Here is a 24465-nt window from a genome sequence, read left to right as displayed (position 1 = left end):
GTCTCTACTATTAACTCACTCATCGTGCCCCCTTCCAATCCCAGTATACTAGGTGACCTTCAAAGTAAATAAAGACTCGTCAAGGTTCTTTGTCGGCAAAGTCATTCTGGTTGGTTCCAGCATCCTTGCCATTTTAAATAGCTCTGTAGTGAGGACATATTCTTGTTGGCCATCCCGGAAGTAAGCATTGCAAGGGCTCCCTCGATTTTGGTATATGCAGAAAAAATGAGCTCTGTGGCCAACACACGTTTATGGAACTTGACATTTTGCTCAGCAGGATCATCTCCACATATTAACACCATTTTGTGATCTTTGAAGCTAAATGCAGGCAGACCTAAAAAGCTAAAGCAAGGCTATAAACGAACGACGACATTGTTGCATGACTGCTCATTAGCACCACTAAGCTAAAGGCGGACTCGTGTCGGCATGACAGCGTTGAGTGGTCTCATAGAGTTACTTTTTAGCAAACGCTGTTTTGAAACACAGAAGCTTGGGACCTTGATGAGTGGTGTATTAACTGACTTATCTTATGTTGTAGAACAAAAGCATGAAAATCTCTTCTGCCACAAACACATTAAAAAAAGCATTAACTTCAAGACGAGGGAACCAGAAGGGGTCAGATGAGTCTTTTTATGGGTTTACTCACTCATTAGTGCACCACTCTATAACAGTCTCAAAGTAACCCTTCTTGTCCAAGTCCTAGAAAAAGTTGTTCTCTCCAGTTACTTCCTCTCTTCGATTGGATAAAGACATTTTTCAGTCACGGTTGACAGTTGAGAATGATCCTTCCTGTAAGTCCACAATGATATTCTTCTGACTGAAACTGATACATTCTCTTCTGGACCCCAGGGCTGCCTTCAACACAGTGGATCAATCCATTCTCAATTCTCAGTTATCATATGGTCTAAAACGAGTAAATCATTTGGTATGGAACAGGCAAAAGAAACATTTTCTATTACTTTATATAATTAAATATCCCAATATATTCAAAAGCAGATGTTACTCTAATCGACTCTTCATAGACTTCTTGACAAAAACATGTGAAACATTTCATAGATTTTACTGCCTATGTGTTGAAAGAAGTTGTTACAAATGTTGTCCCCATTACTACACAGCATTGCTGGCCAGGGACTGAATCCTATTGTGGGTTTCCTCTCAACGCTTTCCTGTAGCTCCATTTGTGTCATTTAAAAAAAAATCTTACTTTTGTTGGACCAGCATTATGATAATAAATTCCGATGGTCTACATTGCAAAATCGGTCAGCAATCCACCAAAATATACAGTTTTATTAAAAAAAAAAAGAGAAAAGGACTGAACACAATTCTGGTGTTCAAATTCAACTCAAATCTTGAAAGAAGATTAGCTTTTCCTTTATAGCCTTTAACTAAATAATAATAAGTAATCCCTAACTGATTGTTACTTTTCCTTTGTGTGAGATTAACATAATGTAGTTAGATTTCATTTTACGTTAGCATTCACTTAATTAAAATCCCAGTTGTACAGGACCGCAGACGCACTTCAGGCATTCTCGGAGTTCTAATCAAACTCTAACATGCTTTTGCTTCTTTGTATGGAAAGCCTTTGATTTTCCCACCCTTGAACATTTTCTATTACTTGGTTTAATACCTCCTTTCGTGTGAATCTTGTAGCTTTTATTGCAAGTGATGTGATGAATAATTCACTGACTGTTTTGTAATTGGGACTTCCTCAAGTTGGCAGATGGCGCCTTGATACTATCTCCCCTACAGGCTTGTGCAACTTATGGCAAACTTATGCACTCATCATTGTTTGCCATATGCTCCTTCTGGACTGGGACATTATTTCGCCCCTGCAGATGCATGCTTGATTTCTTGCAAAGGCATGACCGGTTTGAAGAAAATATGTCACCAACCTTCAGTCGAGCTAATCATATACACCCACACGAGGGGGCTGCCCGGAAAGCGCACTTTGTCCAATTGATTGGCGGAGAACCAGTCGAGACAGACTCTAATTGGCATTGAGTGGGATTGTTCGGTTCAGCAGTGCTCAGACTTTGCAAATGTCAGAGCACGGATTTGGCAGAATCACTGAAGCAAGAGGGATTTCTGGTTCCCACTATTGTTTTGTTATCGAGACTAAGTGGGAAACGGGTAGGGGCTCAACTTAGATATTGGCAGGAAAAGATAATGCCTTTGCAGAACGAAACACAGCATGGAGATTTCTACCACTGAGCTGATATTGGAAAGTCACTCGATGAAAACAGACGGAAGAGAGTTAAAGCCATGAAAAGGAAAGTTTGATTTCTTTTCGTTAATATGTTCAGAGTCCCTGGTTTCAAAGAGCAAGACAAAAAGATATATCAGAGGCAGTGGGTGGAAAAGGCAAGCTGAGATGAATGTTAAATCTGACTTGGCAGGGACAAATGGGTCTACGAAAGCTATCGAGTTGTGGAGCAACCATTAGCTCGCTCATTGCATCCCTCCTCCCTCCGTACCTGCCATACCAACACGCAGTCCCTGATTAAAAATGCATGTGTCTCGCAAGCCTTTTAGATAATTAGGAAGGCTTCCCTGCAGTGCTCCTTGCAGGAACAAAGGAGAAGGCAATTTCTTCAGCAGCACCACATGAAATACATACAGTAATGGCTTGCAAAGAGACATGAAAGATATTGCATGATCTTTTGTGAAAGTGAAAACTTTTTCCACTTGGGCATATCCGGTAACAATCAAACCAGCAATCATGACAGAGTCTGTGTTACAGTATGTTCTATGCACTTAGCGCTACAAGACCAGGCCTGCCCAAACACAAGGTTCACTACTCACTCAGCCTTCAGGGTAGCCCCCAGTCTGATTCCCGAGCACACAATATCTCAACACTTTTATTGTTCATAGAAGTGGCAACAGATTTCTCCTGAAGGCATGAACCCTCCTTGGTTCAGTGGGACTCCTTTGATGTGCTAGAGAAAGTGGTTCTGAAGGTGCTTGAAGCCACTTTGATCTCCCTACATGAAGCACCATAGGAAGAACTCTCGTGTTTGCAAGATCGCGGCAGGAATGAGATCATCTCTATTTAGCAGCTTGAGGGCAAAAGAGTACTGCCTTAATGAGTTGCATTTGAAATGATCTGCAATTGTTCATTTCTAGTATTTCTGTAAAACCTTTTTCAAGTTCTGAGCCCTCGTGTTGGCTTTTAGTAGCACTGTAAGGCATGTACATTACACTTCTATCTTCAGGTTTGATTTAAGTGTTCAGAAAACCCGTTTTGCTCATCTTGTATTTCATCTAAATTGAAGTGAAACAAACATGTTTTACAGAAAGAGAGAGACATATTTACACACAGAAAATGAACATGACTTAAAAGAAAAAAAAGTACTTAAATTAAGGTTAGCATAAAAACAGGCAAGCGAAATTTTTTTCTCAACAGATATTCTGAAGGTAACGCTGCGTACTTGTATTTTATCTCCTTTAAAAAAAAAAATAGGATGTTTTTACTTGTACACTTTAAAAGGCCAAATGTTGATACTTGGAAAGACCCACAATGTTATTATAATTTATATGATTAAAAGTTTTAAAAGCTGTAAAAAAATATATAACAAACAACTGTGTGATTGGCCTTAAGGACGACGTCGCTAGCAAATTCACTGAGCTGTTGCTAATTAGCATTACATATGTGAGTTGTAAATTATTGCTCTTGCCTAGTTGATCTGCTCTATGAATGCCATGTGCTGTTTACGCTTTCTCAAAGATGGCCTTCAAGAGAGTTTTTAGTCTTTTGTACATAAACAATCCGTTGATTGCCTCAAAGTAATCACAAACCGAAAGCTAGCAGGTGGCTTGGCAGCTGCGGTGTGTAGGTGAACACAGCTGGTCCAAGGTACCAGGTTCTGAGCATAGGGTTTAAAACGTATCACGTTCAGATATCTCAATATCCACTTGAGGATTCAGACAGTTCATGTTAACATTGTCTCAAGCACCTGAAGTGAAGAGCTGTCTGCCGTATTATCACTGTAGGTGTTGCCAGTCTGATATCAAAACGTTTTCAAGTGTTCAGTTATTATCTTAAGCCTCAACAAACAAGCTGTCTATATTGAAAATCTGGAGAATTATAATAGACAGATTTGGCAAACCCATTGCTAAGTTCTGCTCCTTGAAGTGCTTACTTTTGTACACAATTTAACATTCAATCATAATAAAAGTATTAGGCTTTATTGACTTTTCAGTCACATACACACTCTCCTGGCACACTCTTGGAAACAGTCATGGGAGAAAAGACTGATTTTCAACAACAGTTAACATTTCTCAGAGTTACTTTGTGGGCTTGCTGCCATGACTCGTCATGACATCGTAGAACTTGGACCTTTGACAAGTGACTGTGTCCAATAAATATGCGTAGTAAATGTCAGCCGAAGACACTTCCTGTTTGTTTGAAGGTTGCATACGTCATCTGCTGTAACATAACCCTGTGTGAGTGTTGGACTTTTATTTCCGACAGCCTTTTTACAGTTTAACATTAGTCATTTTACTTTAATAATGGATCTGTTAACTGCCTCCACCACTGCTTACTGTTTACTTTATTACTGACTAATTGTAACTGGCATGAAGTAATATACACTGATAGAAACTAGCTAGCAACATTAAGTCAATGAATAACCCATAATGCAGTAGCCATTCAAATGTATAGACTTACTCTATAGCACAAGGGCTTTGAACTTTTGCAATTAATTAAAAGTGAACATCTGCTGTTTTCTGCCTTGAATTTCAAACAACATTATTTATTTATTTTGTTTTAAAGTACCAGCTTCCAAGTTCATTCAGATGCTACACTAAAGATGGAGTCAGTCACACTCTGCTTCCTGAACGTCTGTTATTCCACTATTCAACTTTGGTGAAAGAGTCCAACAATCTCCCAAGAGATATAAGGCTAAAGTTACATTTGGTAAAAATGAATACAATTTATGTGGGGAAAATATGGTTAGGTTTTTCCTGGTTATGTTTACTTGCAGCTTTACCTCGACTCTGTTGAATTGGAGTTTCCAGTGAGCTATACTTGTTGCTAAAGTTAGGCTAACTGTTAATTAGCTGTTAGCTCTGTTAACCACGATGCCACGGCTTGGAGAACCTAACCACAGACTATTTTGGTATTATGAAAGCCTCACTTTTCTCCCACTTCCTATACATAAAAATAAATTAAAAAAAACCTTGTTGTGTTCTTAGCACCCATTTTTTTATTTGAAGCTCTTTCTAAGTTTTTCTTAAAAATACAATGAAACCCTTTAATATTAACACAAATAAAAACAGCATGCTATTCACACAACCACACAGCAACTGAGAGAAACACACGTATACAGACAGCGAGCCTAATTTGTTTTAAGTTCAGCTGTAAAGTCTTGGGTCGGGCTGTGACTCACCCTCAGCCCTTTGTCCACTGGCCTCAGGGCACGGCTCTGATAAACACTGACAGAGTTTCTGACGTTGTAAATATGTCTACACTGGCAAAGTGGATGCACCCTTTTGGTTTCATTAACAAGAAGACCTGCTCTGAACAAGTGTTCATCATCAGTTTTATTCCATGGAATTTGTACCCTTCAGTTCATGAACCATTTACCAAGTCAGTAAAATACTAACTTGATCATATATGCATTTCACACAGGAATAAGTGACTTTAAAGTAGGAAAACAGGAGCTTATAAAATATATTTAAATGATGTCACCATATGATAATGCCAGTTCTGATAAATGTCGACATAAGCATTCAGCTTGTTTTATTATTTTGAACTAATTGCTTTATACCAAGCAGTACTTTTGGACTTGTTGATGTCAGTGATTGTAGATTGCTGCCAGATGGTGTACACAAATATAAAAGGCTGTATCTAACACTTAAATTAAGCTTTCTATTAAAAAGTGAGTGTGAAACATCTGCTTTAAATAAAACTCACTGGAGCTCATCTCTTTTCGAACAGTCATTGCCAAAATAGCTAAATGTGAAACCAATCCAGGCCCTGCTTCATTATGAAGGGTTACGTTTACAGTCCTGTTTGTTAGTTAGCATGGCATTTCAAAAACTATACATTTCTCAAAAAATAATAAGGTTACGTTTTTACATGGACCTAAGATTTCTTTATTGTAGTCCAATACTTATGTTTTGGTCACTGTTTGCACCCTCTGTTTCAAACCAGAGCCAGTCTGCTATGATGAGCCAATAGAGGCACAAGTTTTACATGCTGATTTCACTATTTTAAGAAAGTAAACACAGGAGTTCGATGGAGGCGTTTCAGGCCGGGTGTGTGTGAGATAAACTCCCTCCGGCATGAACACAGGGATTTCAGCCTTTGCAGACCATTTTAACGCATAAAAACCTACATAACTCTATAGCAAAGGGAATTCCCCTAAAAGCATAGTAGGGCCGCTTTAATACAACACATTATTGCCAATCACTTGCACTGTTTTCTTCCTAATCCACTTCTGTCGTCATTTTCTTTTTACTGTTTCAATTGATAGTAATGTACACTATCCACACATGGCTATCGTTTACAGTTATTCAACTTAGAAAAAAAATAGATTTTCGCACTGTTTCTTTCTCAATTAAACAGTATGGGGAAAATGCTGGAAAGAACACCCTTAAGAAAGCATAACATATCTTTTCCCAAGGACTGCAGAGTCAGGGCTGCGGGTGGTAAAACCACTTGAAGCTGTCAACACTGTGGTATTGCTCTACTCTCTCACTGTGTTGGCTCTCTACATCTGTCTGACTTTCCCTGGCGGACTTTAATCGGTCACTTTTAAAAGACCAACTCTGGAAAAAGGCTCTAAAGGGATTTGCCTCTCCACAGCATAACATTTGTTTAATGCAATAACAGTAACTCAGCCTCAACTATGTGTAATAGTAAAACATACTTACCGAGTTTGAAAAAAAAGTCGGCGATGTATAAATAAAAACAAAATATGGGTGAGACAAAAGTCGAAAAATAAGGCTTTTGGTTAAGAGAAGGTGTAATAAAAACGGTGCTTCATGGAAACATAAAGCATAAAGTATTTATTTCTAAAGGAGTGTAGAGTCAGGGCTGCAGATGGTAAAACCATTGGAAGCTGTCAACACTGTGGCATCCCTCTTCTGTTTCTGTCTACATCTGTCTAACTTTCCCAGCAGTATCTTATTGCCATCCTTTCACTTACCAACAATGGACTGTTGTTTGTTTACTGCTGCTCCATGGTTGCTGTAATATTTGTACTCACATTCCCATTGTTAAAATACTTTGGATTGGAGATACAGGATAATCTGCTATATCAAACAAGCTGGGACTGGGCCTCAAACTGACTCACCCTGCCCATCTTGGGAATAACGGAGGTGCTTGGCACAGTGCATATGTTTAGCAACTCAGATCTTTATCCAAGTGAGCGTGTGTGTGTGCAAATCTTTCGCCAAGCTCAACGATACACATGAGGCTTGCTGCCAATATAAATATGATGCATCTGAAATCTGATTGCACAACCTTTATTTCAAGTAGATGGCTGATTTGTTGGCTGGCTTCCAGGGGTTTTGCTGATGCATTGTGTGATAGGGCTTTATTTATTTACCCTTTGTTCGACAACATGGAGGATTCCTTACTAGATTTGGAGCTTTAGGAGGATTTGTGGGTTGCTTTGGAAAGGTTGTTCGCATTCATAGCCAGAGCAAAGGGAAATAATACTTCATGCTGTTCAATCACTATACCTAAATTCAACTACTATCTTGAAGTAGAGCTGTGTGTGGTATAGAGCCAATAAGATAAACAAAGGCCATCACATACTCAAATACTGGTATGGGTGAATTGGACATAACATGCACACTTTACACTTTACATTTAACATTGCACATTTATACTATATTTTATTTAATATTCCATTTCATTGCACTATTTGTACATCTGTGTATTTTGTATTTGTATTTCAAAGTATTTGTTATGCTTCATATTGTATTTTGCTGCTGCAACGAAAACATTTCCCAGTTTGGGATGAATAAAGTATTTCTGATTTTGAAATTTCTACTATTCAAATAATAGCAAAGCGTAAAATAAAGGTTCTTAATAATCAAGGCTGGGTCATAAAATGATGTTACACTTACCAGTCTGCAGAGTTTTTCTCTTTTAACAGAAATAGTGTTCTCCTACCCTAATTATTTCAGAAATGTTTTCTTTGCCAAACTCCTAATTGATCGTATTCTGCTGAAAAAAATAAGCAATGACTGATGTTCACACTAAAAGCCTATCTATAAACAAGTATAACCCTAACCCTACAAATGAACATTAAAGGTCTCCTATTATGCTCTTTCTTGGCCTATGTTATAGGTCTCAAATATATATAAAAAAAACGTGTCTCTGACGTGTTTTGCTCAAAATACCAAACAGATCATGCATTTTAGCATGTCCACTATCCCTCTGTTTCAGCCCCATTTTCGAAAGTGCTGATTCTGTGACTTTCCCTTTCATAGCAAATGAGCTGAAGCTGGCCACGCCCCTTTGGAGCATCATGCAGCTCTCTGTCTGAAGAGAGAAGTTTCTAACGGAGAAACTCAGCTAAATGCTGCCGTGATTAAACCCCATATTATGTTCCAAACCACATCAAGCATTATTTCTGAAGCACTTCTCAGTGTTTACCACTAGAACAGAGAAATGATATGTATTATAAATACATACATCTCTAAGTCCCTCCTGCAGACATCCTGCTGAACACACAGACACACAGAGGTGCCTACTCGAGGGGATTCAGCTCGCAACTGTATATTGCGGACGATGGGACATGTCACGTGGGCGGGACGTTGCCAGGAGTTCAATGTAAAGCCAGCCCACATTTCCGATATGACGTCACATCGGCGGGAAATCTGCATCAGCTCGTTTGTACCCCCGTTTTTAGAGATGTGTGTTAGGAGGAAAAGAGAGAGGGTTGTATTTTCTGACACTTTGTGACTCTCACATATTTATGTATAACAGACAGCAAAAAGTGCATTTTGCATAATAGGGGACCTTTTAATTTGAATGTATCAAGTCAAAATGTATCCATATAGAAAGTTTTGAGTTTGCAATAACTTGCAATTAGTACTACTCTTTAAAAACATACCCTATATAAGGTTGATTTGGGTTAATACGCCAACACCCAATTTATCATCATATGACAACAATTGTTAATCATAGCACCAAAAACAACCAAATCTAATATTGTGCCACAATTAAAATACTTACACAATATCTACAAGCAAAAACATTGGATCCAGACATACAAGCTACCATAATAGGCTTCTTTACAGCTGATGCTGACTCATTGGCAGTGCTGGAAACTGATAACTGCCCATTGGTGCCCGATTGCCAAATAAATCAGCATTAATATCTTTTACTTTGGTTCATTTGATGTTTTTATTTAAATGTGTACTTCCCGGGAGTAAAGTGTTTTAGGTCCATTGTATGTTCATCTACCGTACATTGCAGACTGTATTTGAAATGACTTTAAAAATGTACTTTATGAGTCCAAGCGACTGTCTATATGGGTGTTGCTTTTTGTTTGTCTTTCAATTACCATTTCTGGTTTCCTTGCACAGAAAATGTTTTAGTTTAGCTCTTAACACTGTCTTAAGAAGTGTTTCTTTTGGAGGGCCTTTGAATTCCTCTGTCTGGATATTTTGCGTAACTGATTAAGGTACAGACTGTACTTTGGTCAGTTTCAAACGAGAGAAGCAGCATTCAATAGGAGGAACTTGTTTTCACTCATCTCCTTGGGTGGCCAAAGTCTGACTTATTGATCATTCCTAATTCTGTACTTTAAACACCAAAACAGATGGAATTTTGGCAATTGGAAGGAGAAGAACAACAATCTAAATGTCATAATTTCTTTAAAAAAGATTCTCTGTACAGTTCAACCCCCCAATTGGGTTTGTGTACTAGAGGAAGAGCCTGTTTTGCTGTGTAATTTCTCTACTGCTAGACTGCTCAATCTTGTACTGCTTATCAGACACAACAAGAAATACGTAAGTATAAAGCAATCAATGCAAGGAAGCCCTGTTGCGCTCATCTGACCCCACATATGCAAAAGCATTACAACAGTTCAGGTGGAAGGAAGGAGATTGGATGAGTTGGTGTCCCCAATCCCTGGTTATAAATTAGAATCGGATGGGTAGAGGAGCAGGATGTAGAGGAGAGCGACTGCCCTCATCACCTCGGTGGCAGATGGACTGTTTGTTGGCTGCTGTGCTGATAGGACAGGGTAGGGTGGTGCCTATTAGATGATGTTTTTTGATAGAACTGGAAAGTTGGCAAACAAACATTACGTTGGATGATGATGAAACATAAACACTGAGAGTCTACAGCCATGCTAGCAGCTCTGTGAAGCACATCATGGTGTCTTGAGCTAAATGCTAATGCCAATATCTAACATGCAAACAATGGCACATTTAGCCATGTTCTGATCCTAGTTTATGTACATGGAATATTGTTGTATTTGGCGATTTATTGAACATGACAAAAACAAACAAAACAAAGATGTGAAGTGTGTACCAAATGTCATGGTATTTAATCCAATAGTTGTCGAGATACCTTCACTTTTTAAAAAGCACCAGTGTTAACCCAGCTATGGCATCGAAGTACAGTCTACCAGTCATCTACCGATCGAAAGGGTTGGTAGTTTAATTCCCAGGTCCCATCGCCAATATAGTCATTGGAAGTATACCTCAATTTGCCTCTGTGAATGCTGATTTGTATATAAAAACACTTTGAGGGGTTGAAAGCACCGAATATAAGCAGTCCATTTACTATATAACCCTAAATTAGCAGTACCAGAAACATGAGGTCACCAAAGTCAATAAACTTCATCTTCTGGGAAACACAAATGTATACTAAAAAAATCCATGGAAATCAAGGCAATGTTTGTTGAGGGAATGTAATCAGCTTTAGTGTTTGATCGATTGATTACAACATTGCTAGCATGGCTTAAAACCTCACCAAAGTCATATTCCAGCCTTTGTGTCCTTTCAACCTTTCCGTTATCACCCCACAATGTCATTATCTATATGTAGTTCAGTGAAAGACAATGATGTTCAAAGCGAGATCACATCAACATCCTGGTAATACATGAAGAAAGACTGAAAATCCTTTTGGACAGAGATCCATTTGTTCTCAGTCATTTTTGAAGTACTGCTTGAGGCAAACATAACAGAGACCTTTCCTAATAGCAGCAGGAAAGAGGATATAAAGAGCCATTTCCCAGCTGCTCACTGATATACTGATTTAACATTCGCAGCAGTGGTTAGAAGAACTCACAGGGTCTCATGTCACCTCTCCTCTGGATCTATAAGCAGGCGTTTAGGAATGATAATGACAATAATGACGGATGAAATGTGTCTGCAATTTTATCTGATCTTGACAATTATGCATAATGGGGCCTCTGTCTCCAGCTGAATATTAACTATACATCCACTGATCAAACATGCTCTGCACACAGGGCAGATTATTTAAAGGCTCTATGATCATCCAGTCTAGGCTGTGAAATATACTGCTTGATCTGCTGTGTGCTGCATTCTGGGAAATGTCTGCTGCTTTTACTCACTTTTCTTCTGCCACCTTCCTCCATCTGCTTTTATGTACTGTGGGGATTTATGTGCTCCCTGATGGCTCCTTATTCCCAGTGCATCTCCAAAAATAAAACACCTTCAGGCATTTGTCTCCACTGTAAACTGTATTTAAAGTGTATTTATAAAAAGAGAGAAATTGTATAATGGTTTTCCTGGCTTTATAAAACATTTGATCATTATTGTTTGACACACAAACAACAACAAAAGCTAAAATGGTACATGATAACATACTAAAATAAACAATTCAATACAATAATTTGAAGTAAATATACTTAATAAATAATATCTATATATGTAAAATAAAAGAATGCACAACATTAACATATAAACAATAAAACATATTCCCTAAACAATTGAGGCTACTTCCTTTGCTCGTTTTTGATTGCTTTCCGAAGTATCCTATTTTTTTATGAAATGCATAGAAAGCTGGCAGATACAATTAAAGGCCTCCTGTTTTCTTTAAGTAATGTTATTATTTACATTATTTACTATCAAGCACATTTACATGTTTTAATATGAAGTCCAAACGTTCAGTCACACAGTTCACCATGCTTTGCCTTTGGCAAATCCCTCACACAGTCTGCCTCTGCTACAGAGAATCTAAAACAATATAAGCTGTTAAACTGAAGTCTTTCGGAAATAACAACTTCACCCTATCTCAAAGCCTGGTGTTATAGTTTGATGATGTGACCTCATTTCTTCCCACTCACAAGAAAAGCCTTTTCACAGAGTGCAACAAGAAGCATAGTACTCAAAGTCATTTTTCTGTTTTACTCCAACAGATGGAGCTCCACCCGAGCTCTTCATCTTCAATGAGTTGTGCGCCCTGAAGGATGAGCCGGGGCCTTGCAAGGCCATTAAAGATCGATTTTTCTTCAACGTTGACACAGGAGGCTGTGAGCTGTTTGAATATGGAGGCTGTGGGGGCAACGACAACAATTTCGAGACCTCGGAAGCATGTGAGGAAACATGCGTCGTCTCAGGTGAGTCTGACATTAAAACATACATATTTTTCAATGTATTACAGCATAGCATTGTTATACTGTTGCTTGCAAATGATGAGTTATGTTTTCAAGGACCGTACTCATTAGATTTAATCACCACCTTGGGCGTAAAAAGCTATTACAGACTCATTCTGTTGGAATGCTGCTTAAATGGAAAATTGCCAGCACATTCATTTTGAACGGTTTACCTTAAGGCATGTAGTTAATGAAAAATATGGTCACATTTAAGAGAGGCAGCCAGTTGTGTATTATTTATAGGTTGTGCATACTGAAGTTATAATAAATTGAAGTTTAGTTAAATTAGTATATCTAATTAAATGGTCTTTAACCCATCTAATTTCCCAATTCTCATGTCCAAATCTGAAAATAGATTTTAATGACTCTTAAACTGACCATAATAATATACAGTAAAACCAAAATGACACCTCAACACATGTTATACGGTAACCATAAGAAAATGTGAAAGAGGCAAGGGTCAATTGGTCTTCATAACAATAATATGATCTCATAATAAAACATGGAAAACTTCCTCTTCTGATGTCATCAACAACCTTTTGCCCGCTTGAATATGAAAGTAATATGTTCACTAACAATAGATTAACTCTTGCTAAGCCTTGCCATGCCTCAAGGGCCTTAACAGTGCTCTTAGCCCGGGGCTGAGGCACAAGGCCAGGAACATTTTTAAGAATGACACAATCATGCAATATTCCATAATGGGCTAACCCCAACTTTTCCACTGGCTACCTGTACTGCTCGAGTAAAGGTTTATCCCCAAAAAATCATCAAAACATGTGGCTAAAAGTTGCAGTAACAATGGAATTGGCGTCCTTTATTAGAACTGGATACAGCGCTGGAATATTGGACCCTGTTCATTGGGCCAATATGGCCTGACTCGAGTACAGAAATACCTGGATCATCCATGTACTGTATATAGGCCCACAGAGCATGCATACATGTGTTTGACTGAATACGCTCATTTACAGACATCTCTTCCCTAATGTAAGTCAATGGGCAAAAGTATTTTTGGGTCTTATGGTGTCACAATCGGAAGTTGTAGCTACACTATTTGGCCACTATCAAAGGTTGCTTTAATTTCCAGCTCCCTTTCTGAGTACTTGATTTGGGCTACAAGTAGTGCATGCCCATCGTATAACCCTGGGCTTTGGATAGCCCTTGCTTGATAACATGTATGTAAAAAACGGCTTAAGTTATCACAGGGTCAATTATTGAGATCCAAAGGCCTATAACCTAGTGTTACTATGCAAGCTTTGAATTTTAGTGTGACACAAATAATTATATTGTTGGCAGATTTGACTGCTGAAATATGTGGTCTTTTTTTCAACAATGCCTCAGTAACTTCAGTGTGAACAGACCAAAGCAGGTTTTCCTTTTTACTCGGCAAATGCTGATTTGAAGGGCTAAAATGTGGCCGCCAGCTTACTCCAGGAGTTGAATGGAAACTTTCACTTTCATTGGCAAAAGGACATTACGTTTGTATTTGGTAGCTAACTACGTGTATATTGTATACGTGGACACCTTGTAAAAAGGCTGAATAGTCCATGAAATAAACCTTTACGCCAAAACACAAGTAGCATTGTTTAGTGTGGGGTTTGGCTAGTTGGTGGGTAGTTGATTGAAAGGTTGGGTGCTAAGGTAAAGCTCAGTTGAACTAAACATACACATTTTTGTAAGAACTGTGAGGTTAAGAGGCTATGTCGCCTGTTAACCCACAAAATATTTGAGTAAGCTCTTGATTCTCCAGCAGACTTCTTCAGCCCCGCATGTTTGATAATTGTTTATTTTCTACTCCATTAACGTTCTCATTATGTGCTATGCCTTTTTAGTTATACTGCTGTAATGGAAGAAAATCCCAATTTGTGATCCATTAATCTTATTTTATACAGTATGCAATCCCTTTAAATTACTTTGTTACAGAAGTTTAAATAAACAATATTCCAATACTTTTTAACACGTATAATTTGGATTCCATGTACAACCATGTAGAGAAGACTCCAAAGCTTGACAAACCTGGTAAAGTAAACTAAGGATTCTCCACATCAACAGGTGGTCACCCCACACAGACAGATGGTAATCCCTTTATAACGGCCAATAAAATATTTCATTATGCACTTAGATTAGATAAAGTTGTAATTTGATTTGTCAACCAAGTACATAAACAAAGCAAAACATAAGATCCAGGAAGCGTATGGATGGTTGAATATATTATAAACCTGTCTATTCTATTTTATCTAGTGTTTTTGTCTGTATGTAGAGGGGATAAAAATACTGACTTTTCTGGAGTTGTTTTTTATAGTTCAATTGGAGTGAAATTAAAAAAGGTAGCTAAAAATTATTTCCCCCACTGGATTCTGGATGAATAGGCAGGAAGAGCCAGGTGTTGAGTTCAAAGTGAAGCGGATGAAAACATGAGGATATTTATGACAGTTTTAGTTTATTTTCTCTGAAAAGACTGATATGCCTGCCACACATATGTACTTTCACAAATGGAAGATAACTACATTCACAATAAGGTGTGGATATGGGTACAGTTTTCTTTTTTTATTTCTTACTTCAGATATTGTCCTAAAGGGCTCATGTCAAAGAGCAAGAGAAAAAAGACATACATACAAACTATCACGTTTTTTGGTAAAATTGAAAAGTTGACTGTAGCATCACCATCAATCAGAATCAGTTTTAGAATCAAAATCAGAATCCCTTTATTCGTCCCACAGAGTGGAAATTAACATTTGCTACAGCAGCAACAGAGCCAAAGACAGCTTTAGAAAACAAAATATGCATTACAAAAATAGAATTTAGAATTATTTATCCTGTGGGAAATTAGATTTTCTGACTAGTGCTCCATTTACCAACAAAATAATTATAATTATAAATATAGATTAAAAATAATATATATAAAAACGAATGGTATGAATGTTAAAACAAGATTGTAAAAATGATAAACAATAATATAAGTTATTGTACATTAAAGCACTTTGACAACTAATAAACACGTTTTTGTATTTATTTATTTAAGGTGAATATATGTTCATTTTTCTTGTTGTACTGAGTTTTTAACTTAAATTAAATGTAGTTACAAGGCAGCTTTTTAAAGTTTCTGATGTTGCGTGTGGTAAACACATACACACTATATTGAGATATTCTGCTTTATAACTGTGTTAGAGCAAATGGGGTTGACTGAAATAGAGGATTAAAGGTCACTGGGAGTGATTAGACTCAATTTCTAAAAGTTGCAATGAGAGAAAATCTTACCTCAATCAATTGTTGATAAGTGCTGTCTTCACAGTGCAGGGGTTCATTGTGATCCTCATGGTACTGCACTTCAGCTTTTCTAAGATGTCAGTAACATATAATAACACTTCTTCTCTTGAAAAGCAATCAAACTACAACACTCCTACCTTTCACCCCTGGGGGACCAGTTTTCTTGCGCTGGGTTGGTTCAAAAACACTTGTGTAACACTACATCCACAAAAACAAATTAAATGAATGGCAGAAAAACACCTTTCGCTTTGACATAACAGCTCCATGTAATAATATCTGTCATTAAAGGGCAGCAAACGACACACCTTTAAAGCTCAAGGTTGTCCGATTAACATGAAATATGTCCTTGCTGAAAGCGCTGACACATCCATCATAGTATTTAGACGGCATGTTATTCTGCGCTGTGATAAAGTACTTTCTCCCACCTGCATAGAATAACCTTCACCTTCTTATTACATGCCACACTGGGGAGAGTTAATGCAAGACAAGAGGATCATGAATGAGTTTGCGACCTGCGGGGCATTGTCATATGCAGCAGGTGCATCGATTTAACGTCCCGTTGTCTCCACACCAACAAATCTGCACTGTAAAGATGAATCTGCACAAATGTTACATAAAACAGTTTGGGCAGGAATATGAAGGTTACTGTCAGTTATTAAAGCTGGTCTGAGTGTACAGCCCTACTCATGAGTGGGAAACGTGATGCTTTTTGATCATAAAGGAAATGACACTGCATTAAACGGAGCTATAAAACCGTTCATTCGTTCCATGGCATTTAAAGGGCACTTTCACAAAACACTTTTTATTGGTTTTCGGTTGGACAAAAACAACAGGCATAACACCTATTAGTGCTTGCTTTTAACTAAATTGAATAGACCTCCATGAGTAACTGTAACTTTTTTCCATACTAGGTGGTGACTTTAGATGATTGGCCAAAGTCAAAACTAAAATAGAGAGAGGGTCCGAATTCCAAACATAATTATTCTAAGCAGGTTTTGACAATGTACTTTAGTGAGTCAGCAATGAAAAAGTTGTTTTATGATGGTTCCTGTTTTGTTTGTCTCAGGAGAGTTTGCGACTACACATTCTTATTTCAGATTCATGCGATTTTACGTTCTTTAGCGAAGAAGCGCAGAAAAGAGCCCACAAACAACAAAAAGGAGGCAGAGAGAAAATGAACATACATGCTATGCAGGATTTAAAATATGAATATGTATTATGAAGATGGGCTTTTGAAGGATACACACAATATTGTTTAGCAAAAACAATGAATGCAAACTGAAATTTTGTTTATTTTCAACAAGATGAGATGCCACCAGAAACATGTAGTATTGATACACTGAAACAACGGACACATTGACTTAAATTCAATCTTTTATGTCCACATTGTTCACCCAACTGTTATTGCTTAGTTGAAAGCAATAATATTAAGTTTAAATAAATAAAAAAATAGTAGGTTCAACTTAATATTATTGCTTTCAAGTAACCTAATACAATTATGTGGAATCTGTTGACATAATAAATTTAATGAAGTCAATGTTTCAGTTTTTTCAGTGCACTAAAAACAAGTTGATTTATGCTCTAAATTGACTTTATGTGTAATCCTTACACAAATGTTGGAAAAGGAGGAACTGTAAAATTACATTTTTCTCAGCATCAAATACAACACTATTTTGAAATGATACCAATCGTATCAATTTGGTCCAGTACTATCATCTCCTGTCAGTGTAAAGTACATATCTTAATGTCTTTGATGCTACATGCCAAAACAGTATATTGAAAAGATAGAATGTATCACAAACATCTGTATTTGGCATGAAATTGGAACACTGCTGTATTTAAAAAGAACTAACATGAGATTGCTGCAAACAAATGAAGCGATTATTGAGAATATTATTTAGCCTTGATCTCCATTTCAGTCAAATTCATGTCACACTGTTCTTGTCTGCCTTTTTAAGTCTAATGTATGTGTACATTAATTTTACATTGAACTAAAAACACTACAAAAGTCTTTCTCATTTTCAGTGATTGGGATATTTTTTCCCTCCTACACACGAAACATGTAGTATGCATACAAAAAAGACTTGATTTATGCTCGTAATTGACATTATGTCCATGTAGATGGATAATGTTGAATTGCACTTTAATAAATACATAAAATTCACACCTTGAGTATTTCTCAACAGGGGAGTGAAGCTAGACTTTTCCATGAAAGAAGATTAACAGCCGCAGACATTTGAACATGTCATCACAACTGTAGCCTACAGATTGCAGATCTCAACTACCAACATATTTTCACAATTGTACCCAGCCTATGTAGCTGGGCTTTTATCATCAGTTACTCTTTAACTCCACAAACAGCACACAGTCTTCTGAATGACTCTACCACCGGTTAGTCATACCTTCTCCTGTTTCTTACACATCATTACATGGCCACGGACAGGAATACTCTTGTAAAGGTCACAAACCAATGTGTGGAACAGTCTGTCTTTCTGACTGGGGTACTTTTTCCTCTCCCACCCTGCTGTTTTACTGAAACCCCAATGAGTCATAGGCATTGTGTTCCAAACTCTCTTTGGTCGGCTGTCCCTTTTAGGACTCTTGAACAGGTCACATACACAAAGGGTTTCTCTGTGACATTTACACCTCTGTGTCCTTAGCTCGGGGTTAAAGTCCAGTCTTTGGGCACAGGCAACATAATGTATAACAAGGAAAGTTAGACAATCAGAGCAGCAAAAAACAACGTGATGTTAATGGTAGAATTTGGCTGATATTTAGGGAAATATCAACTTGGAAAACGTGACCAAAGAAACCCTATAGTTTCAGCTTCCTGCTTTTTCCCCTTATCTAATGTATGGTCAACTGACAATTGGGGGATTTAGTCTGTTTATCAGGAAAGAAAGCTTGTTCAAAATATAGCACTCTCACTCTCTTTGTAGCTCAGTTATGATCAGTGATCAAGAACCTCATTCAGAACACAAACACAGACAGGGATGAGTGCAGTGATCCTAGGGCAAATGAAAAAAAAAAAGTAAAAAATATTGACCTTGTACAAAAACACTCCAGCAAAAACTTCACAAGAACATAATAGAAAATTCTACAGAATGCTATCTATTACAGATGCTGAAGTGACTATCTGGTGATGAGTAGGTGAAGAGCCAAGGTTGATTTACAGAAGAGATAATGAGCTGATGGAGGAGAGGTGTGAAAGCTGAAGAGCTGATTGCGGGCAGTTGTGTAGTTGAAATGGCTTCCATGAGCCAGGAAAGGAAGTAAAGAAACCACACCAACGCAAGATACAAACAAAGAAGCACTGAATAAACAGGAGACTGGAGACAAAAGAGACACTAGTGACCCTTTTTCAACAAAATTAGCTTTAGTACTTGAACTGGTTCCTTACAGGGTTCGTGGAACCTTGGAGTTATAATGCCAACAGGCCTGCACGTCCACCAGTTTTGAGAGGAACCTTTGTATTGAAAGATGCGCCATCGACGAAGTGCGCTCCACAGTGCAAAACAGAAGAAAAACAGTAGTACAAAATTGGTGGATTGCGTTGCTTTCCTACCAGCCTATGTTCTTTTAAATTTGTTTGTTTTAATCGAAAAAAGCAAAACTATTAATGTGCAAGACTCCATTCTCTCTATTCAACCTGCAGAATATGACAGCCCACTCATATCATCATGGTAAACACATTATAGGTCAACTTCGAGAAGGGAACCAATCTTCATCTTTCTAACCAATTTAAATTAGGTCAAACAACTGGTATACAATTGTTATTCTAAAAATTGTTGGCAGTAAGGGCTGGTTCTATAAATATAATATATAAAATAATAATAATAATATAAAATATATACATTGGCTGATATAGTATAATAATAATAATAATAATAATAATATATATAAATAATAATAATAATAATAATAGTTTGTGATGTCCGTGTCTTTCTATGTGATTTGATTGATTCTGTCTCCATTCAGTTGCGACTGTTACTTTTATGCATGAGTTCATTTATTTGTTTGAATTTCTATTCCACTAGAGATCAGTCGCCTTTGTTTCAAGAGTATTCCCGTCCAAGATTGTGTTGCAGGCAGAAACAATGAAGACCTTTCATCATTTGATAAACAACTGTATACTGAAGAAAAATGCTGAAAGAAAATACATTAAAAAACAACTGAGCCAGTGAAGAGATAAGAGATGGATGGGTTCACACAAAGTAGTGGAAACATTGTTAGTTTGCAATATATTGTTCTAAAATCTCATCTTTGTGGGAAGGATACTGCAATGGAAATGAAAATCTGCTTTTTTTTCCTTAAACAAACAAGGCTCTCTCTGTCTCTCACAATCATATGAGCCCTTCTTAAATGTAGGATTTTGTTTTGATTAAATATTGAGGTTGTTTCTGGAAAGCAGTCAAAACTCTTTTGGAACAATGGACAGTATGACCAGCACTTGAAAAAAGAGCTGTGTCACCTTTTCCACCTTCACAGCTCAGATAGAGAATTGTTTCTGAATTATTCATTACTCCGTCGCTCTAGAGAGTCCTTCGACATGTATCTTTGCCCAGTGCTATTAAGTCAAAGTCACCTGTGTTCAGATGCTACAATGATAGCCTTTTAATCATGCTCACCCTTCAGTAGAGTTTGATTACTCAAAGACTTAACAGAAAAAAAATGATGGTGAGTATGTAACTGGTGTAAGACATCCCCTGGCAGCTGTTAGGACACATTGTGTTTAATCAGAAGTTGCAATTGAATACTAATTTAGTTCCTAACAAGGGTGATTGATTTTGTATTTTGGCAACTTGTTAGCAAGTGAATCCCAATGTCTGCTCAGCTAATTGTAGCCTTGTAGTAAATCCATTATAGCTCCATGTCTTAAGCCCCTTTCCCAACAGATAAAGAACCTACTCACACCCACTTAAATCTGGCTGTAACTAAATAAAATTCATCGAAGGCGTCTTTGTTAGTCTTTCCAATGTTCCAAGAATCACAAACTTTGGATTACGAGTTTGAGAGAATGTAGAAAGAAGTAACCATTGCCACATTTTACCCGTGAAAAAGGTTTTACTCTATGGACTTACATCTAAAAATGCAGACAAGTTTAAAACATAATGGTGTTGTTCATGGATAATATAGCATAGGATGACCTGTGCTGCGAAAAATACATAGCAGGAGATGAACAACCTCGCAATCTGGCAGTCTCAAATGTACTGATTGCATGATAACGCAAACATCTTTCTGCAGTATCTATCTATCTAGAGTTTGGGTTCATATGACTTTCTTCTGATGAGACTAGAAGTCATTCTTCACAGTTTTTTCCTTCTGTATTGTGGCTGGGCTTGGGAACCACAGTTTGCTTGTCCGTGGTCATCAAACTTATTGGGGTGAGAGCTCTCTGACCTCTGCTATAGGCAAGTCCCAAGGAATGCCCAGACTTAATTGAACTGTCCAGATCACGCCCTTTGAGTTGTTTACTTTCAGACAGTAAATACAGAGTACATCCTCAGAGGCTAAAACAATCAAAGTCTATTTTGTTTGCACAGCAATGTATAGCATGTACTTTTGCATGCGATAAAGCACCTAAACACCCTATGTATTTGGTATTTGGTGGTTTTATGTCTTCATTTGTGATCGCATTGCGGCAAAGGTTTGTCCCTGTGATCTGTCAAGATTGTTGCATAATGTGATTATGTTTTTTTATGTATTTGTATCCTTGACCGAACAAGCTTCTGATGGTTCGACTTGACTTTGGGTTTGTTGATTTACCCCCCAACCTCTGGACTACTCTTTTCCAGAGAGAAATAACTCATCATTGTCGTTTCAAATGTGATGTCATTATGAACACTTCCACATTGCATAAACTGGAATGTCTAGACTTAAAACCGCAATACGTTTTGATTTATAATGTCTGTGTGTTGGCCCATAAAACCCAGTAGCCCACTCTATACTTAGCATATTGTGATACAAGTACTCAAATATGCTCTTGGAAAAACATTAATCATCTTGTCATGGCTTGTGTGGTTGATCATGTCTTGGTTGGCAACGCCAATAAAGTCTGTTAGAAACCCAAACAGTCCACTGCAATTGATTCATTTGCCACCATGGTTGCAAATTGTGTTGCCAAGTAAAAACCAAGCATGAGCCTGTCATCAGCTTGTACTTCTTTTTGGTTTCTAACATCACTCCAGAACCACTCTGCTTTCAGTGCTCTTCAGTGCTCTACATTGCTGAGGCAAATGCCATTTGAAGTTACATATTTTCAATTAAAGACATTCTGAATGCAAACGTGAAAAATACGCAGAATTTAGAAGACCATCAAACTGTAGCAGGTACATTGCCATGATTAGGAAACTCCAAGACCTGAGGGTGATATTATATGCAAAAAGTGCTCAGAAGTGAAACATGGGGAGTGAGAGCTGAAGTACAGTAAGGGGTAGAAGACAGAAAGGAAGGCAGAGAAGGAAGACATGACAGAGAACGTGATGGGAATCACTGGGAACCAAAACATGTTCTTGCAGGAAGTGTTCACTTTGAGCTAGTAGAGGAATATTAGGAGTGTATCTGAAACCTGACTGGAGTGGAAATGTCACTGTACTGCCTGGGAGACAGGAAGTGGGCTAGCTGTGACCAAGTGGCCAGTGATTGCAAAGTGTGTCATGGCCTGCGGTTCATTTACTGGACCATTTACAGTTTACAGACCTTTGAGTTTATCTTTGTGCTGCCAAGGGCGCAAGGTTATGATTTAAAGTGGGGGAGCAAACAACACATAATTGGAATCTTGTGGCCTTCAGAGTCAAGACAGTCATCTTGTCAAGATAAATTAGATATAAGGTGTATATATACCAAGGACGCATAAAGAAAATAATTGGTGGATCAGGAAAGTAAAGGATTATTTAAAGAATGAATATTTACTATTAGAAATTCTACTAATAAAAATATCACCTAGCCTAAAATGGCAGTATGTAATGCATATACGTGTGTTTACCCTTAACTACATCCAAAGTAACAAAACAACAGAGCTAATGCAAAATATTAAAATCCATGTAACTTTACTTACTCCTTCACGAGCGTCCAATCTCCACAGCCAAATTATGTGCGATCAGTGTGCTGACGCTAATTCTGCTAGCAAAGTTAGCTAACATTGGCCCGTAAATTGGTTTGGTGTATCAGCAACAATACAGTTCTTCATTTAGCTAATAAGATTAGCTGGATCTAGTGGGCCACGTAAGTAATGTTAACATATTCAAGCCTTTCTTTTTTCTCATGTGTGCTGGTTTTCGCAGTTAACCTTATTGGCTTTGTAAACAGACAAAACCATGCTGTAAAAACGATCAAAGATGCCTTTGACTGAACCAACTCAAAGAGTGGTCTTCCATTTTTTTTCAAACTGTTTTGTTGGAATGTATTTCGTCCACAGGCACCTATGATTGTGCCCTTGCTTGGGTTTTCATCCCAAGACATGCTTTTTTGCTTTTTTGGACTGTGCTCAACTCTTTTTCTCTTTGAATGCATCATTCACAACTCCAGGCCTTGCATCATTCATATATAAGAAAAATCTGTCACTGGCTGACACTTTGAACTTGATCGAGGTTAAAAAATTAATCTTTTTCCTTTTTATGCTTTCTTTTGAAATTTGATTTCACATTAATTTTAACTTGTAGTTCATAAACAAAATAGCCAAACTGAAATGTAACCCTGCTCTATGCAAATTAGTGAAGAACCTTGCCTGAATTTGTCAAAATAACATAAGGGAAAGAAAACTCACATCTATAAGTTCAATAACTAGCAGAAAGTTATATTTCAGCCCAAGGTTGAAGAAAAGGTAAAACCGTGAGCTGCTGTGCACTTAAAAGTGATGTTTACCATTTATTCAATAAGTGACAGATACAGTAATGAACCTATTATTTCTTGGTTGCTAAAAAAATGTCTGTCTCTCTTTTTCCTAGATGACAAGAACCCCTGTCACTTACCCGAGGCTCCTGGTCCCTGTCGAGGGCTCGTGACGCGCTACTTCTTCGACAGCAATAGTCAGCAGTGCAAGCATTTCTTTTACGGCGGCTGCTTTGGCAATGCCAACAACTTCAGGAGCATGGCGGATTGCCAGGCCAAATGTCAGAACCCAGGTAGGCCAGTATGAACTTTTAGTCCTTTTACAGTAAAGGCTTGCAAACAGCCAGTCCACCTAAACCGCCGCATTATTAGTTTCTATTCCAAAACACTAATTAAGTCTGGACAGGTATTGTGTTCAGCGGCTGTGAATGCTCCAGAGATATTGTCATGTAGAGGGAAATGACTGACTTTATTGTATTTTGCTGGCATTACCTCAAAGGCATCCAAGGTGTAGTTTATACCTCTTGGTTCACAGCTGCTGCACAACAAGTGAAAACTCATTTCAGATTGGCAACATGATAGAAATGGTTCTCTGAAAATTAACTTTTGGATGAATCTGACCATGAAATCACATCCCACCTTGATTTAGCATTTAAATTGTTTTAAAGTGGCACACTCAATTATGCCACACTTAGGCCCAACTTCAAAGTTATTTAGATGTTGAAATAGTCGAAGAAAATAACGAGTAATTTGCTCGAGTGTGACCAATTCTGCAAACAGC

The 24465-nt window shown here is 37.7% G+C and overlaps 1 protein-coding gene across 4 annotated transcripts in view; it reads left to right on the top strand.

Moving 5' to 3' along the window:
* tfpia (tissue factor pathway inhibitor a) overlaps positions 1–24465 on the top strand; it is a 41876-nt gene that overhangs the window by 11417 nt on the left and 5994 nt on the right. For all 4 annotated transcript variants that reach the window (XM_063888526.1, XM_063888525.1, XM_063888524.1 and 1 more), the window contains exons 2-3: positions 12354–12554; positions 23801–23977. In XM_063888526.1, coding sequence (XP_063744596.1) covers positions 12354–12554; positions 23801–23977 — 378 coding nt within the window. The remainder of the gene's footprint in view (positions 1–12353; positions 12555–23800; positions 23978–24465) is intronic.

Source organism: Eleginops maclovinus, chromosome 7 (assembly GCF_036324505.1).
Source record: "Eleginops maclovinus isolate JMC-PN-2008 ecotype Puerto Natales chromosome 7, JC_Emac_rtc_rv5, whole genome shotgun sequence".
NCBI lineage: Eukaryota > Metazoa > Chordata > Actinopteri > Perciformes > Eleginopidae > Eleginops > Eleginops maclovinus.
The sequence above is the reverse complement of the archived record's forward strand: the minus strand, read 5'-3'. Positions and strand labels throughout refer to the sequence as shown.